The sequence below is a fragment of the Nerophis lumbriciformis genome, linkage group LG02 (assembly GCF_033978685.3).
Source record: "Nerophis lumbriciformis linkage group LG02, RoL_Nlum_v2.1, whole genome shotgun sequence".
In the NCBI taxonomy this organism is placed as follows: Eukaryota; Metazoa; Chordata; class Actinopteri; order Syngnathiformes; family Syngnathidae; genus Nerophis; species Nerophis lumbriciformis.
The window spans coordinates 67,407,501-67,424,314 of NC_084549.2; the positions used below are offsets into that span (position 1 = coordinate 67,407,501).

The 16,814-nt window shown below is 37.9% G+C and overlaps 1 protein-coding gene across 1 annotated transcript in view; it reads left to right on the forward strand.

The window, feature by feature from the left end:
* hectd2 (HECT domain containing 2) overlaps positions 1 to 9,630 on the forward strand; it is a 36,154-nt gene extending 26,524 nt beyond the window's left edge. Inside the window, exons 18-22 of the mRNA XM_061967620.1 lie at positions 1,357 to 1,444; positions 3,753 to 3,859; positions 4,098 to 4,213; positions 4,310 to 4,453; positions 7,026 to 9,630. Coding sequence (XP_061823604.1) covers positions 1,357 to 1,444; positions 3,753 to 3,859; positions 4,098 to 4,213; positions 4,310 to 4,453; positions 7,026 to 7,146 — 576 coding nt within the window. The 3' untranslated portion in view covers positions 7,147 to 9,630. The remainder of the gene's footprint in view (positions 1 to 1,356; positions 1,445 to 3,752; positions 3,860 to 4,097; positions 4,214 to 4,309; positions 4,454 to 7,025) is intronic.
* The last annotated feature ends 7,184 nt before the right edge of the window (positions 9,631 to 16,814 follow it).

Here is a 16,814-nt window from a genome sequence, read left to right on the forward strand (position 1 = left end):
AATTTCAACACGAAGTGAACAAGTAGATGAATGTCAACAGGAAGTGAACAAGTCGATGATTATCAACAAGAAGTGAACAAGTAGGTAAATATGAACAGGAAGTGAACAGGTAGATGACTATCAACAGGAAGTAAACAAGTAGATGAATTTCAACAGGAAGTGAACAAGTGGATGAATGTCAACAGGAAGTGAACAAGTAGATGAATGTCAACAGGAAGTGAACAAGTAAATGACTACCAACAGAAAGTGAACAAGTAGATGACTATCAACAGGAAGTGAACAAGTAGATGAAGATCAACAGGAAGTGAACAAGTAGATGAGTATCAATAGGAAGTGAACAAGTAGATGACTATCAACAGGAAGTGAACAAGTAGATGACTATCAACAGGAAGTGAACAAGTAGATGAATATCAACAGGAAGTGAACAAGTAGATGAATATCAATAGGAAGTGAACAAGTAAATGACTATCAACAGAAAGTGAACAAGTAGATGAATATCAACAGGAAGTGAACAAGTAGATGACTATCAACAGGAAGTCAACAAGTGGATAAATATCAACAGGAAGTGAACAAGTAGATGAATATCAACAGGAAGTCAACAAGTTGATGACTATTGACAGGAAGTAAACAAGTAGATGAATATCAACAGGAAGTAGATGAAAAAGAGTCTAGAGCAGGGCTATATGTGTGTGTGCGTTCCTGGGGGCCAAACCTGGCCTGGGAATGACACCTGACCGGCCCCGTGAGTTCAGGTCAAAGGTCGGACTTCAACATTTCTGCAGCAAATTCCTACAAACAGGAAAGTGCTGGTGTGGAGAAGAAGTTTAAATTGACAATTTCAACTGCTAAAGCTCAGCATCCACACTCACTTTAATTTTGTACAACAGGGCTATTTTTACTATGAATAATCTTTTATACATAAGTTTATTTTTTTAAACAAAACATTGAATATGTATACATAGCATAGGTTTTTACATTTAAAAACGACAACTGGCTGAGAAATGAGAAAGTTATGATTTCTTTTAAATACACAACTTGTCGTGATGCATTGGCCGAAATTGGAACGTTAAGATGGCCGCCACATATGTGGATTAGCATGGTGATGAATCTACTTACTGACCTGTGGCGACAGGTCATGTCCTATTTGGGGTTTTATTCGGGTGCTATTTCCTGTTTGGAATGCTCTTATTTGGGTTTTACTTCCTGTTCTGACTTTGTCTAAATGACTTCAGTTTTCTGAGCGCGGTTCTCACCCCCGCCCTTTTGCTTAGTGATCAGTGTGCCCACCTGCCACTCAAGTGTCAACAGCTTTTAACAACAACAACACTGAGCTAAAATTAGTGATGATGTGTTCAGGTGTGTCAGGAGGAAATGGGCGTGGTCAAATGGTACAACCTGAAGCCAGGAGGTGACAAAATACCTGTCAACAAATACAACAGGAAGGGTAAAGTACCTCAAACATATACTTACATGTACCTCAAACATATACTTACATGTACCTCAAACATATACTTTCATGTACATCAAACACATATTTACATGTACTTCAAACATATACTTTCATGTACTTCAAACATATACTTTCATGTACTTAAAACATATACTTTCATGTACCTCAAACACATACTTACATGTACTTCAAACATATACTTTCGTGTACCTCAAACATATACTTTCATGTACATCAAACATATACTTTCATGTACATCAAACATATACTTTCATGTACTTAAAACATATACTTTCATGTACCTCAAACACATACTTACATGTACTTCAAACATATACTTTCATGTACATCAAACATACTTTCATGTACCTCAAACATATACTTACATGTACCTCAAACATACTTTCATGTACCTCAAACATATACTTTCATGCACCTCAAACATATACTTTCATGTACTTCAAACATATACTTTCATGTACCTCAAACACATACTAACATGTACTTCAAATATATACTTTCATGTACATCAAACATATACATTCATGTACCTCAAACATATACTTTCATGTACTTCAAAAATATACTTTCATGTACCTCAAACATACTTTCATGTACCTCAAACATACTTTCATGTACATCAAACATATACTTTCATGTACCTCAAACATACTTTCATATATACTTTCATGTACCTCAAATATATACTTTCATGTACCTCAAACATACTTTCTATATACTTTCATGTACCTCAAACATATACCTTCATGTACATCAAACATATACTTTCATGTACCTCAAACATATACTTTCATGTACCTCAAACATATACTTTCATGTACCTCAAACATATACTTTCACATATACTTTCATGTACCTCAAACATATACTTTCATGTACCTCAAACATACTTTCACGTACATCAAACATATACTTTCATGTACCTCAAACATATACTTTCATATATACTTTCATGTACCTCAAACATATACTTTCATGTACCTCAAATATATATTTTCATATATACTTTCATGTGCCTCAAACATATACTTTCATGTACCTCAAACACATACTTACATGTACTTCAAACATATACTTTCGTGTACCTCAAACATATACTTTCATGTACATCAAACATACTTTCATGTACATCAAACATATACTTTCATGTACTTAAAACATATACTTTCATGTACCTCAAACACATACTTACATGTACTTCAAACATATACTTTCATGTACATCAAACATACTTTCATGTACCTCAAACATATACTTACATGTACCTCAAACATATACTTTCATGCACCTCAAACATATACTTTCATGCACCTCAAACATATACTTTCATGTACTTCAAACATATACTTTCATGTACCTCAAACACATACTAACATGTACTTCAAATATATACTTTCATGTACATCAAACATATACATTCATGTACCTCAAACATATACTTTCATGTACTTCAAAAATATACTTTCATGTACCTCAAACATACTTTCATGTACCTCAAACATACTTTCATGTACATCAAACATATACTTTCATGTACCTCAAACATACTTTCATATATACTTTCATGTACCTCAAATATATACTTTCATGTACCTCAAACATACTTTCTATATACTTTCATGTACCTCAAACATATACTTTCATGTACATCAAACATATACTTTCATGTACCTCAAACATATACTTTCATGTACCTCAAACATATACTTTCATGTACCTCAAACATATACTTTCACATATACTTTCATGTACCTCAAACATATACTTTCATGTACCTCAAACATACTTTCACGTACATCAAACATATACTTTCATGTACCTCAAACATATACTTTCATATATACTTTCATGTACCTCAAACATATACTTTCATGTACCTCAAATATATATTTTCATATATACTTTCATGTGCCTCAAACATATACTTTCATGTACTTAAAACATATACGTTCATGTACCTCAAACATATACTTTCAAGTACTATATAGAGTACAACAGTTGTATTAATATACAGTGTAGTAGTGGTATTAAATATACAGTATAGTAGTACAATTAACTTTACAGTACAGTCGTAGTATTAAAGTATCGATTACAGTAGTAGTATTTGTTGTCAGTGTGTAACAAAGTGAAAGTAAACATTTCTTCTACTACTTCCTGCACAAAGTAGCCAAACAGGAACACGCTGGGACTTTCTCTCACGTACTGCTTTTGTCTTTGTGTGTCATGTGACCTGTTTGTGTGTCATGTGACCTGTTTGTGTGTCATGTGACCTGCTGTGCAGAGTATGTGCATCTTTACGTGGACTTCCTGCTCAACAAGTCCATCTGCAAGCAGTTTGCTGCCTTCTACCACGGCTTCCACAGTGTGTGTGCCTCTGACGCACTCATGGTGAGCACACACACGCACACACACACACACACACACTGCTGATTAGTGTGAGCGATGACATCACATGTGACATCACTTCCCGATTGCTCGACTCACTCCACTGTTCCGACATCCTCCACTTCCCGTTGCGTCTTATTTTGAAATGATTATTATTTTTTTTGTCGCTGACCGCATCTGACAGTGGAAGGTCAAAGGTCAAGGGGCGTGACTGATTGCATGCTACGTGTGCCCCTGCCAGCTGCTGCGTCCGGAGGAGGTGGAGATGTTGGTGTGTGGAAGTCCTCAGCTGGACATGAACGCCCTGCAGCGGGCCGCCATCTACGACGGATACGGCAAGAACGACGCCACCGTCAGGTGACCTACGCCACTTCCTGTTGCCGGGCTACGCAGATGCATCCACTCTGGGAGAGGTGGTGCATACGTGACGTCACTGTGTGTGTGTGTGTGTAGGAGTTTCTGGGAGGTGGTGCTTGCCTTCCCGCTGGAGCTGCAGAAGAAGTTGCTGCACTTTGCCACAGGAAGTGACCGCATTCCCGTGGGAGGAATGGCCGACCTAAACTTCAAAATCTCCAAACTGGATGCCCCCACCGACTGGTAGACACGCGCGTCCGCACACACACACACACGCACACACACACACACACACACACACACACACACACACACACACACACACACACACACACACACACACACACACTCACGCACACTCTCACACACACACCACCACAAATAGATTGCACTTCTGTGGGAAAGGACTGAACGTCTTAGCCACATGCTAATGCACTTTCGCCATGCAATATTATTTATTAATATATATATATATATATATATATATACAGTATATATGTGTGTGTGGATATATATGATAAGTTAATAGAAGGTAAAATAAGTTAGAAAGAAGGTAAATAAAAGGTAATAGAAGATAAATAGAAGGTCAAATAAGTTAGAAAGAAGGTAAATAAAAGGTAATAAAAGGTAAATAAAAGATAAATAGAAGGCAATAGAAAGTAAAATTAGTTATTAGAAGGTAAATAGAAGGCAATATAAGGTCAATAGAAAGTAAAATAAGTTAAAAAGAAGGTCAATAAAAGGTTATAGAAGGTAAATAAAAGGTAATAGAAGGTAAATAAAAGTCAAATAGAAGGCAATAGAAGGTAAATAGAAGGTAAATAAAAGGTAATAGAAGGTCAATAAAAGATAAATAGAAGGCAATGGAAAGTAAAATAAGTTAATAGAAGGTAAATAGAAGGCAATATAAAGTAAATAGAAGGTAAAATAAGTTAGAAAGAAGGTAATAGAAGGTAAATAAAAGATAAATGGAAGGTAAAATAAGTTAGAAAGAAGTTAAATAAAAGGTAATATAAGGTAAATGAAAGATAAATAGAAGGTAAAATAAGTTAGAAAGAAGGTAAATAAAAAGTAATAGAAGATAAATAGAAGGCAATAGAAAGTAAAATTAGTTATTAGAATGTAAATGGAAGGCAATATAAGGTAAATAGAAAGTAAAATAAGTTAAAAAGGTAATAGAAGGTCAATAAAAGATAAATAGAAAGCAATAGAAAGTAAAATAAGTTAATAGAAGGTAAATAAAAGGCAATATGAAGTAAATAGAAGGTAAAATAAGTTATACAGAAGGTAATAGAAGGTAAATAGAAGGTAAAATAAGTTAGAAAGAAGGTAAATAAAAGGTAATAGAAGGTCAATAAAAGATAAATAGAAGGTAAAATAAGTTAGAAAGAAGGTAAATAGAAGGTAAATAAAAGAAAAATAGAAGGTAATAGAAAGTAAAATAAGTTATTAGAAGGTAAATAGAAGGCAATATAAGGTAAATAAATGGTAATAGAAGGTAAATAAAAGTCAAATAGAAGGCAATAGAAGGTAAAGTACGTTAGAAAGAAGGTAAATAAAAGGTAATAGAAGGCAATATTAAGTAAATAGAAGGTAAAATAAGTTAGAAAGAAGGTAATAGAAGGTAAATAAAAGATAAATAGAAGGTAAATAAAAGATAAATAGAAGGCAATAGAAGGTAAATAAAAGATAAATAGAAAGTAAATAGAAGGTAAAATAAGTTATAAAGAAGGTAAATAGAAGGTAAAGAAGGTAAATAAAAGATAAATATAAGGTAAATAAAAGATAAATAGAAGGCAATAGAATGTAAATAATAGACAAATAGAGGGTAAATAGAAGGTAAAATAAGTTAGAAAGAAGGTAAATAAAAGGTAATAGAAGGTCAATAAAAGAAATAGAAGGCAATAGAAAGTAAAATAAGTTAATAGAAGGTAAATAGAAGGCAATATAAAGTAAATAGAAGGTAAAGTATGTTAGAAAGAAGGTAAATAAAAGATAATTAGAAGGCAATAGAAGGTAAATAAAAGATAAATAGAAGGTAAAATAAGTTAGAAAGAAGGTAAATAAAAGGTAATAGAAGGTAAATAAAAGATACATAACTTAAATAGATGGTAATTAAATGTAAAATAAGTTAAATAGAAGGTAAATTGAAGTTAAATAGAAGGTAATAAAAATTCTGACAAATAGAGACATTTTTTTTAAATTTTCCCTAAAATAAGCACTGAGGATATAAGTTTTTTTTTTAATCTGATTACTCCAACAAACTAACTGATAGATGACTTGTGGTTAGAGTGTCCGCCCTGAGATGGGTAGGTTGTGAGTTCCAACCCCGGCCGAGTCATACCAAAGACAATATAAAAATGGGAGCCATTACCTCCCTGCTTGGCACTCAGCATCAAGGGTTGCGATTGGGGGTTAAACCACCAAAAATGATTCCCGGGCGCAGCCACCGCTGCTGCTCACTGCTCCCCTCACCTCCCAGGCAGTGGAACAAGGGGATGGGTCAAATGCAGAGGACAAATTTTACCACACCTAATGTGTGTGTGACAGTCATTGGTACTTTAACTTAACTTAACTTAAATAATGGATAGCTGCATGCCTTATACACACACACACACACACACACACACACACACACACACACAGACACACACACACACACACACACACACACACACACGCACACACACAGATGATGTTTTCGTGTAACACACACAGATGATGTTTTCATGTAACACACACACACACAGATGATGTTTTCATGTAACACACACGTGACTACAGGTGTGTGTGTGTGTGTGTGTGTTATCGTCAGGCTGCCTGTATCGCACACGTGCTTCAATCAGATCTGCCTGCCGCCGTATCGCAGCAGGAAGGAGCTGAAGCACAAACTGACCATCGCCATCTCCAACGCCGAGGGCTTTGGCCTCCAGTGACCCGCCGCCATCTTCCTTTGTTTTGCTCCCCCTCGACGCCGCCGCCTTTCTTAAAGGCACAGTACACGTGTATTTAAAGGAACCCTACGTAACACGAGCCCCTCAACAAGTTAGCAGTGCAGCTAGCGCGCCCCCACTAGTACGCATGTAAACGCAACCTCGCTACGTGCTAAGGAAGTTAGCATATCGTGTCGCCGGCGAGGAGGAAGCCTCGATTGGGCGACCTTGTCGTGTCGTTTGTAGAAGAAGAAGACATTGTTTGGTGTAGTCTTTTGATTGACAGCAGCCTTTTAGCCAAGCGTTAGCTTAGCATTAGCTTAGCGGGACGGGTGGAGAAATGACGAGAGCGTGAGAAAAGTTTAGTGCCAAGTGTGTTTCCATGGTAACACCTGTTGCCCAGGCGCCGTCAGCAATGTGGGTCAACACACACACACACACACACACACACACACACACACTGGTTATCAGTTGGAATGGGGACCAAGTTTTTGATCATGATTTGTGGGGACCACTGGAGACATAACAAAAATGGTGTAAAATGTCCACTGCCCAGTTAGCTCATACACGTCTTTAAATCTCTGGATTGATGAAGTAATGTGCTGATCATTCTTACTGGGGACCCTGGGGAAAAAGAGTTACCGTATTTTTCGGATTATAAGTCGCTCCGGAGTATAAGTCGCACCGGTCGAAAATGCATAATAAAGAAGGAAAAAAACAAACATATATAAGTCGCACTAGAGTATAAGTCGCACTTCTCAGTTTTTATAAGTTACCGCCAATGTTGAAATGATCAATTTTCATCCAAATCTTTATCGGTTGACGTGTGTGTGTGTGACGATTGCTGATATACGCCTAGTCCAGGGGTCGGCAACCCAAAATGTTGAAAGAGCCATACTGGAGCAAAAATACAAAAACAAAGCTGTCTTGAGCCGCAAAAATTTAAAAGCCATATTACATACAGATAGTGTGTCATGAGATACAAATTGAATTAAGATGACTTAAAGGAAACTAAATGACCTCAAATATAGCTACAAATTAGGCATAATGATGCAATATGTACATATAGCTAGCCTAAATAGCATGTTAGCATCGATTAGCTTGCAGTCATGCAGTGACCAAATACGTCTGATTAGCACTCCACACAAGTCAATAACATCAACAAAACTCACCTTTGTGCATTCATGCACATCGTTAAAAGTTTGGTGGACAAAATGAGACAGAAAAAGAAGTGGCATAAACCATGTCCGAGAAAGTCAGAGAAAAGTTATACATGTAAACAAACTACGGTGAGTTCAAGGACCGCCAAAATTAGTAGGACAAAACGGCGCTCGCCAAATACTCGAATCAATGAGGCATGTTTAATATAAACAGTGTGCTTTATAACAATTAGGGAGGTTTGCGTCATGTTTGTCCTCCTACGGAAACCATATTCAAACAAACAAACAAAAATTTTCCCCTCATCTTTTTCCATTTTTCATACATTTTTGAAAAAGCTCCAGAGAGCCACTAGGGCGGCGCTAAAGAGCCGCATGCGGCTCTAGAGCCGCGGGTTGCCGACCCCTGGCCTAGTCTCTTACGTGAATGAGATAAATAATATTATTTGATATTTTAAGGTAATGTGTTAATAATTTCACACATAAGTCGCTCCAGAGTATAAATCGCAACTATGAAAAAAACTGTGATTTATAATCCGAAAAATACGGTAATATGGTTCATGGGGACCAAATTTAAAAGATTTCGCATAATTCACACAAATTTGTACATGACTACTGAGGACCATTTGGAAAAAAAATTAGATTAGATGTTAAACATGTTTACTTTTCAGTAAACATGTTTTAAAAATCACTTAGGCATCTTCAGAATGGATCTGACTATCATTTAAAAAGGTTTCCCTTTAGGGGACCTGTTTTTTAGTCCCCATACCGTCAGAGGTCCCCTAAAGGTGACTGTGTAAACAGACCAATGTCCCCATTAAGTAAGCATTGCCCGAACACACACACACACACACACACACACACACACACACACACACACACACACACACACACACACACAGAGCAAGAGAGGCCAGTGGCTCTCAAAGCTTCTTTTGTCTCAGTCAGTCAGTCGCCATCCCAGTCCTGATGACACAAGTGCGTAAACAGGAAGCAGTTGTGTTGTAATTCAAATAATTTAAAATAATGAAATTTTTAAAAATAATTTTGCATAATTCACACAAATTTGTACGTGACTACTGAGGACCATTAAAAAAAAAAAAAAAAGAAGTTCAAATTAGATGTTTACTTTTCAGTAAACATGTTTTATGGGCCAAAGCTTAAAAATCACTTAGGCATCTTCAGAATGGATCTGACTATCATTTAAAAAGGTTTCCCTTTAGGGGACCTGTTTTTTTGTCCCCATACCGTCAGAGGTCCCCTAAAGGTGACTGTGTAAACAGAGCCATGTCCCCATTAAGTAAGCATTGCCAGAACACACACACACACACACACACACACACACACACACACACACACACAACAAAACAAAACAACAAACCACCTTAGTTATGGGGACCTGGTGGAAGTGATTACCGTATTTTCCGCACTATAAGGCGCACCTAAAAACCTCCAATTGTCTCAAAAGCTGACAGTGTGCCTTATAATCCGGTGCGCCTTATATATGGACCAATATTGAGCCACACCAGGTCTCGCAACTACGGAATGCTAAACGTAACCCCAGCCTCTACTGTAGCATCTATTCTATGCGCCTTATAATGCGGTGCGCCTTATATATGAACAAAATTTTAGAATAGGCCATTCATTGAAGGTGCGCCTTATAGTGCGGAAAATACGGTAACTATACACGGAAGAAGTGTGAGCAGAGCGGCGAGTGCAGTACCAGCTACAGCCCGATGAGGGGGCTGCTGTGCAAATGTCTCACACTCAAACTAACCAGTAAACATGTTTTATGGGCCAAAGCTTAAAAATCACTTCAGAATGGATCTGACTATCATTTAAAAAGGTTTCCCTTTAGGGGACCTGTTTTTTTTGTCCCCATACCGTCAGAGGTCTCCTAAAGGCAACTGTGTAAACAGAGCGATGTAGCATTGCCAGAACACACACACACACACACACACACACACACACACACACACACACACACACACACACACACACACACACACACACACACACACACACACACACACACATCGAGAGAGGCCAGTGGCTCTCAAAGCTTCTTTTGTCCCACTCAGTCAGTCGCCATCCCAGTCCTGATGACACAAGTGCGTAAACAGGAAGCAGTTGTGTTGTAATTTAAATAATTTAAAAATAATAAAAAACATTTTAAATAATTTTGCATAATTCACACAAATTTGTACGTGACTACTGAGGACCATTAAAAAATAAAAATAAAAATAAAAATAAAAAGTTAAAATTAGATTTACTTTTCAGTAAACATGTTTTATGGGCCAAAGCTTAAAAATCACTTAGGCAACTTCAGAATGGATCTGACTATCATTTACAAAGTTTCCCTTTAGGGGACCTGTTTTTTTGTCCCCATACCGTCAGAGGTCCCCTAAAGGTGACTGTGTAAACCAGGCCTGGGCAATTATTTTGACTCGGGGGGCCAAATGTAGAGAAAAAAATGTGTCTGGGGGCTGGTATATTATTTTTTAGGAATACTAATACAAAACCTCACAATAATGTCTTATTGAATGCTAAAAACGTTAAAAAACGGAATGGAATTTTTCATTTTCTACTTAATGAGACACCCAGAATGTACATGAAAATAAAGAATTTGGGATTTACAATATTAACTATGAAGGATAAAACACTGAATATTGGCAACATATGAACGTCACACCCAATGTTCCCTCTAAGGTGCGCGCCTGTGCAATTGCGCACTGCTCAAGCGTCCTCTGCGCACAGCAAATCTATGCCACGCACAAAATCAAATAAAAAAATAAGCGCATAACAATTTTCGACACGACAGAGAAAACAGTTTTCGCCATCATTGTTCAAATATTGTAACGTCTGTCGAGACGCTTTGAGGACATGAATTCCATCCATCACTTTACTGAGCAAAACTCTTTATTGTCGGCCATAAACACATCACCAAACATTAGTAAAAAAAATTATATCTAGCAAAAGTGGTCATTTTCTGCAGTACAAACCAGACCAAAAGCAACTTTGTTATATCAACAGCAGCCGCTCGCTCTTTCTCACTTGCGCCAACACATGCACATATGGCACTTAGCCAGTGATGCCTTTACAGCGACACAAAAAGTCGGACAACTCCAACACCACACATAAAGTGTCATTCCAGGTCGTTACACTATGATTTACCAATCAAATGTGTGCTTATTCTAGTGTCATTTATTAGGAATCTTAATTTATAAATATTAATCATGAATTGCTGTTAGTCTATTAAATAAATGCTAATAAAAATATATTTTTTACAAACAGGAAGTTACAGGAATGTACACATGATCCCCTGCTTACATCTCATTGTGCAACATGTGAATGTTTTAATGGGAACTAAATGCAATGTCTGAAAGCGGTACAAACTTTTTCCAAAGCAGGACCTCCACCCAGACAAACAATACAAGTACACAGTTCATGAAAAACAATATTTTTTGTTATTGTCATTGTAAGTGGACCTAAACACTTATATTAGAAAATAACCTCATGGAAATGACCGCTGTCATTTGATTATAATAATAAGAGAATGTTGTCTGTGTACCCCGCCTTCTGCCCTAATGCAGCTGAGATAGGCTCCAGCACCCCCCGCGACCCCGAAAGGGACAAGCGGTAGAAAATGGATGGATGGATGGAGATTGAACTTGTTATTTAGTCAGGTTTGGGACAGGTGTGCTGCTGGTGTAGCCACAGTGTGCACGTCTGATGTTGCTCACATGTGCTCCACTGAATGCTCAGGGAATTTTTGCGTTTGCTCACACACATGAAAAACTAGAGGGAACATTGGTCACACCCCTCTCCATCCACATATTTTACAATCAAGCGAAACGCAACAAAAATGCAACAAACAGTGAAATATGAAGGGTAAAAAAAACTAAGACCTACGATCTGATATATAACTAATCTTTAGAACTTCAATCAATCAATCAATCAATATTTATTTATATAGCCCTAAATCACAAGTGTCTCAAAGGGTTGCACAAGCCACAACGACATCCTCGGTACAGAGCCCACATAAGGGCAAGGAAAAACTCACAACCCAGTGGGATGTCAATGTGAATGACTGTGAGAAACCTTGGAGAGGACCGCATATGTGGGTGACCCCCCCCAACTTTTCTGTAAAAATCTCCTTCCGCGCCTGTCCCTGACACCCGCATTTCAGGCTGGACACTCTGGAAACGCTCCCCACCCACACTGCTTGGTGCCTGGTTTGAGCTGCTGTGACTTAGATTACCATAGTAACTAATTATATTACCATAGTAACTAGTATATCATGCAAAAGCGCAGATTCCAGCTATTAAAATACTTTGTATAGTTGAAGACTTACGGTCATTAGAAAATCATAATGGCAGCTACACTTTCCATCTTAAAGATCTAAAAAAATTATTTGGGAATGTCCGGCGGGCCAGATTGAAAAGCTCAATGGGCCGCATTTGGCCCCCGAGCCTTAATTTGCCCAGGTCTGGTGTAAACAGAGCGATGTCCCCATTAAGTAAGCATTGCCAGAACTCGCACACACACAAACACACGCACACGCACACGCACAGCGAGAGAGGCCAGTGGCTCTCAAAGCTTCTTTTGTCTCAGTCAGTCAGTCGCCATCCCAGTCCTGATGACACAAGTGCGTAAACAGGAAGCAGTTGTGTTGTAAAGCACACTTACTTCCTGTTTGAGCTCGGCAGTCTTCGTCGATTCTCCGCTTAAATTGTACTTTTTGTCTTGTCCTTCTTGTTCTGTATTATTACCATTCCAACTTGCTCTCTTTCACTCTTTATTTATTAAAAGAGACATGAACAAATATTCCTTTTTGTGTCTCATCAACTATTATTGACCTGCTTCCCATGTGGAATACTGCAGTACTAAACAATGTTAGCCATGCTAGTCAACATGCGAAACACAGATGCTAATAAACATATTAGCCACATGCTAATGAACACATTAGCCATGCTAGTCAACATGCTAATACACACATTAGCCATGCTAGTCAACATGCTAAACACAGATGCTAAAAAACATATTAGCCACATGCTAATGAACACAATAGCCATGCTCGTCAACATGCTAATAAACACAGATGCTAATAAACATATTAACCACATGCTAATGAACACATTAGCCATGCTAGTCAACATGCTAATGAACACATTAGCCATGCTAGTCAACATACTAATACACACATTAGCCATGCTAGTCAACATGCTAATAAACACATTAGCCACACAAGTCAATATGCTAATGAACACATTAGCCATGCTAGTCAACATGCAAATACACACAGATGCTAATAAACATATTAGCCACATGAGTCAACATGCTAATAAACACATTAGCCATGCTAGTCAACATGCTAATAAACACATGCTAATAAACATATTAGCCACATGCTAATGATCACATTAACCATGCTAGTCAACATGCTAATACACACATTAGCCATGCTAGTCAACACGCTAATGAACACATTAGCCATGCTAGTCAACATGCTAATAAACACAGATTCTAATAAACATAATAGCCATATGCTAAAAGAACATATTAGCCATGCTAGTCAACATGCTAGTGAACACATTAGCCATGCTAGTCAACATGCTAATAAACATTGTAGCCATGCTAGTCAACATGTTAATACACACATTAGCCATGCAAGTCAACATGCTAATAAACATATTAGCCACATGTTAATGATCACATTAACCATGCTAGTCAACATGCTAATACACACATTAGCCATGCTAGTCAACACACTAATGAACACATTAGCCATGCTAGTCAACATGCTAATAAACAGAGATGCTAATAAACATATTAGCCATATGCTAAAATAACATATTAGCCATGCTAGTCAACATGCTAATGAACACATTAGCCATGCTAGTCAACATGCTAATAATACTATTAGCCATGCTAGTCAACATGCCAATAAACATTGTAGCCATGCTAGTCAACATGTTAATACACACATTAGCCATGCAAGTCAACATGCTAATAAAAATATTAGCCATTCTAGTCAACATGCTGATACACACATTAATCACACGAATCAACGTGCTAATAAAAATTCTAGACATGCTAGTCAACATGCTAATGAACACATTAGCCATGCTAGTCAACATGCTAATAAATACTGGCCACACTAGTCAACATGCTAATACACACATTAGCCATACTAGTCAACATGCTAATAAACATTGTAGCCATGCTAGTCAACATGCTAATACACACTTTAGCCATGCTAGTCAACATGCTAATAAAAATTCTAGCCACGCTAGCCAACATGCTAATTCACACATTAGCCACGCTAGTCAAAATGCTAATGAACACATTAGCCATGCTAATCACCAGGCTAATAAATACATTGGCCATGCTAATCAACACGCTAATAAAGACATTGGCCACACTAGTCAACATGCTAATGAACTCATTAGCCATGCTAGTCAACATGCTAATACACACATTAGTCAATGCAAGTCAACATACTAATAAACATATTAGCCATGCTAGTCAACATGCTAATAAACATATTAGTCATGCTAGTCAACATGCTAATACACACATTAGCCATGCTAGTCAACATGCTAATAAAAATTCTAGCCATGCTAGTCAACATGCTAATTCACACATTAGCCACGCTAGTCAAAATGCTAATGAACACATTAACCATGCTAATCACCAGGCTAATAAATACATTGGCCATGCTAATCAACATGCTAATAGACATTGGCCACACTAGTCAACATGCTAATAATCCTATTAGCCATGCTAGTCAACATGCTAATAAACATTCTAGCTATGCTAGTCAACATGCTAATAATCCTATTAGCCATGCTAGTCAACATGCTAATAATCCTATTAGCCATGCTAGTCAACATGCTAATAAACATTTTAGCCATGCTAGTCAACATGCTAATAAACATTCTAGCCCTGCTAATCACCACGCTAGAAAATACGTTGGCCACACTAGTCAACATGCTAATAAACATTCTAGCCATGCTAGTCAACATGCTAATAAACATTCTAGCCATGCTTAGGGTGACCAGGTGTCCGGATTTAGGCCGGACAGTCCGGATTTTTAATGCCCTGTCCGGCGTCCGGCGCAGCATCAAGCCGGACACGTATTTGTCCTCCTTTTTGAGGCACTAGGCTTGAAGAGCAGAGTTTTTTCATCTTTGCTGGGCTGCAGCGCAATAGCCAATCAAAGACCGTAAAAAATGCCCCAACGCAGTAACATATCAAATGATTGGCTAAGAGCGGTGTCGGATACAAATCTGCTTATCATTGGTTAAAAAAGTAAACAAGGGTCCATGTGCTGCTGCAGCATGACATTGACAGAAAGTTAGCATCATGCCAAAACACAAGACCTCGTTTAATTCTGAATGGATAAAAGAGCACGAATTTATAACGAAAAGCAGTCGAGACTCATTCCATGGCTTCTGCACACTTTGTCGATGTGATGTCGACGTAAGTAGTCAGGGGAAAGCTGCAATTGAACGGCATGCGGGTACGGATAAACATAAAAGTAATAAACGTGCGGCAGGTACCTCTTCAATGAGGACATTTTTTCATGAAGTTTCGTCGCCCCTGGATGACAAGATAACTGCTGCGGAGCTGTGCAAGGTGTACCATGCTGTAAAGCAGTGGTTCTCAAATGGGGGTACGCGTACCCCTGGGGGTATAATGTAATGTAAGTTCATAAACTGAACATCAAATCAAGTAGGCTATTCCATTCATTACCATAAATCCAGAGTTTCGCCCATGCCATGATGGTTTGACCCTCACTAAAATGTCTGTCAAAAAGAAGTGTGAAAAGAAATGCAACAATGCAATATTCAGTGTTGACAGCTAGATTTTTTGTGGACATGTTCCATAAATATTGATGTTAAAGATTTCTTTTTTTGTGAAGAAATGTTTGGAATGAAGTTCATGAATCCAGATGGATCTCTATTACAATCCCCAAAGAGGGCACTTTAAGTTGATGATTACTTCTATGTGTAGACATCTTTATTTATAATTGAATCACTTTTTTTCCAAATAGTTCAAGAAAGACCACTACAAATGAGCAATATTTTGCACTGTTATACAATTTAATAAATCAGAAACTGATGACATAGTGCTGTATTTTACTTCTTTAAAGCACTTTTTTTCAACCAAAAATGCTTTGCTCTGATTAGGGGGTACTTTACATTTACATTTAAGTCCCATCTTAAAACTCATTTGTATACTCTAGCCTTTAAATAGCCCCCTGTTAGACCAGTTGATCTGCCGTTTCTTTTCTTTTCTCCTCTGCTCCCCTTTTCCTTGAGGGGGGGGGGGGGCACAGGTCCGGTGGCCATGGATGAAGTGCTGGCTGTCCAGAGTCGGGACCCGGGGTGGACCGCTCGCCTGTGCATCGGCTGGGAACATCTCTACGCTGCTGACCCGTCTCCGCTCGGGATGGTGTCCTGCTGGCCCCACTATGGACTGGACTCTTACTATTATGTTGGATCCACT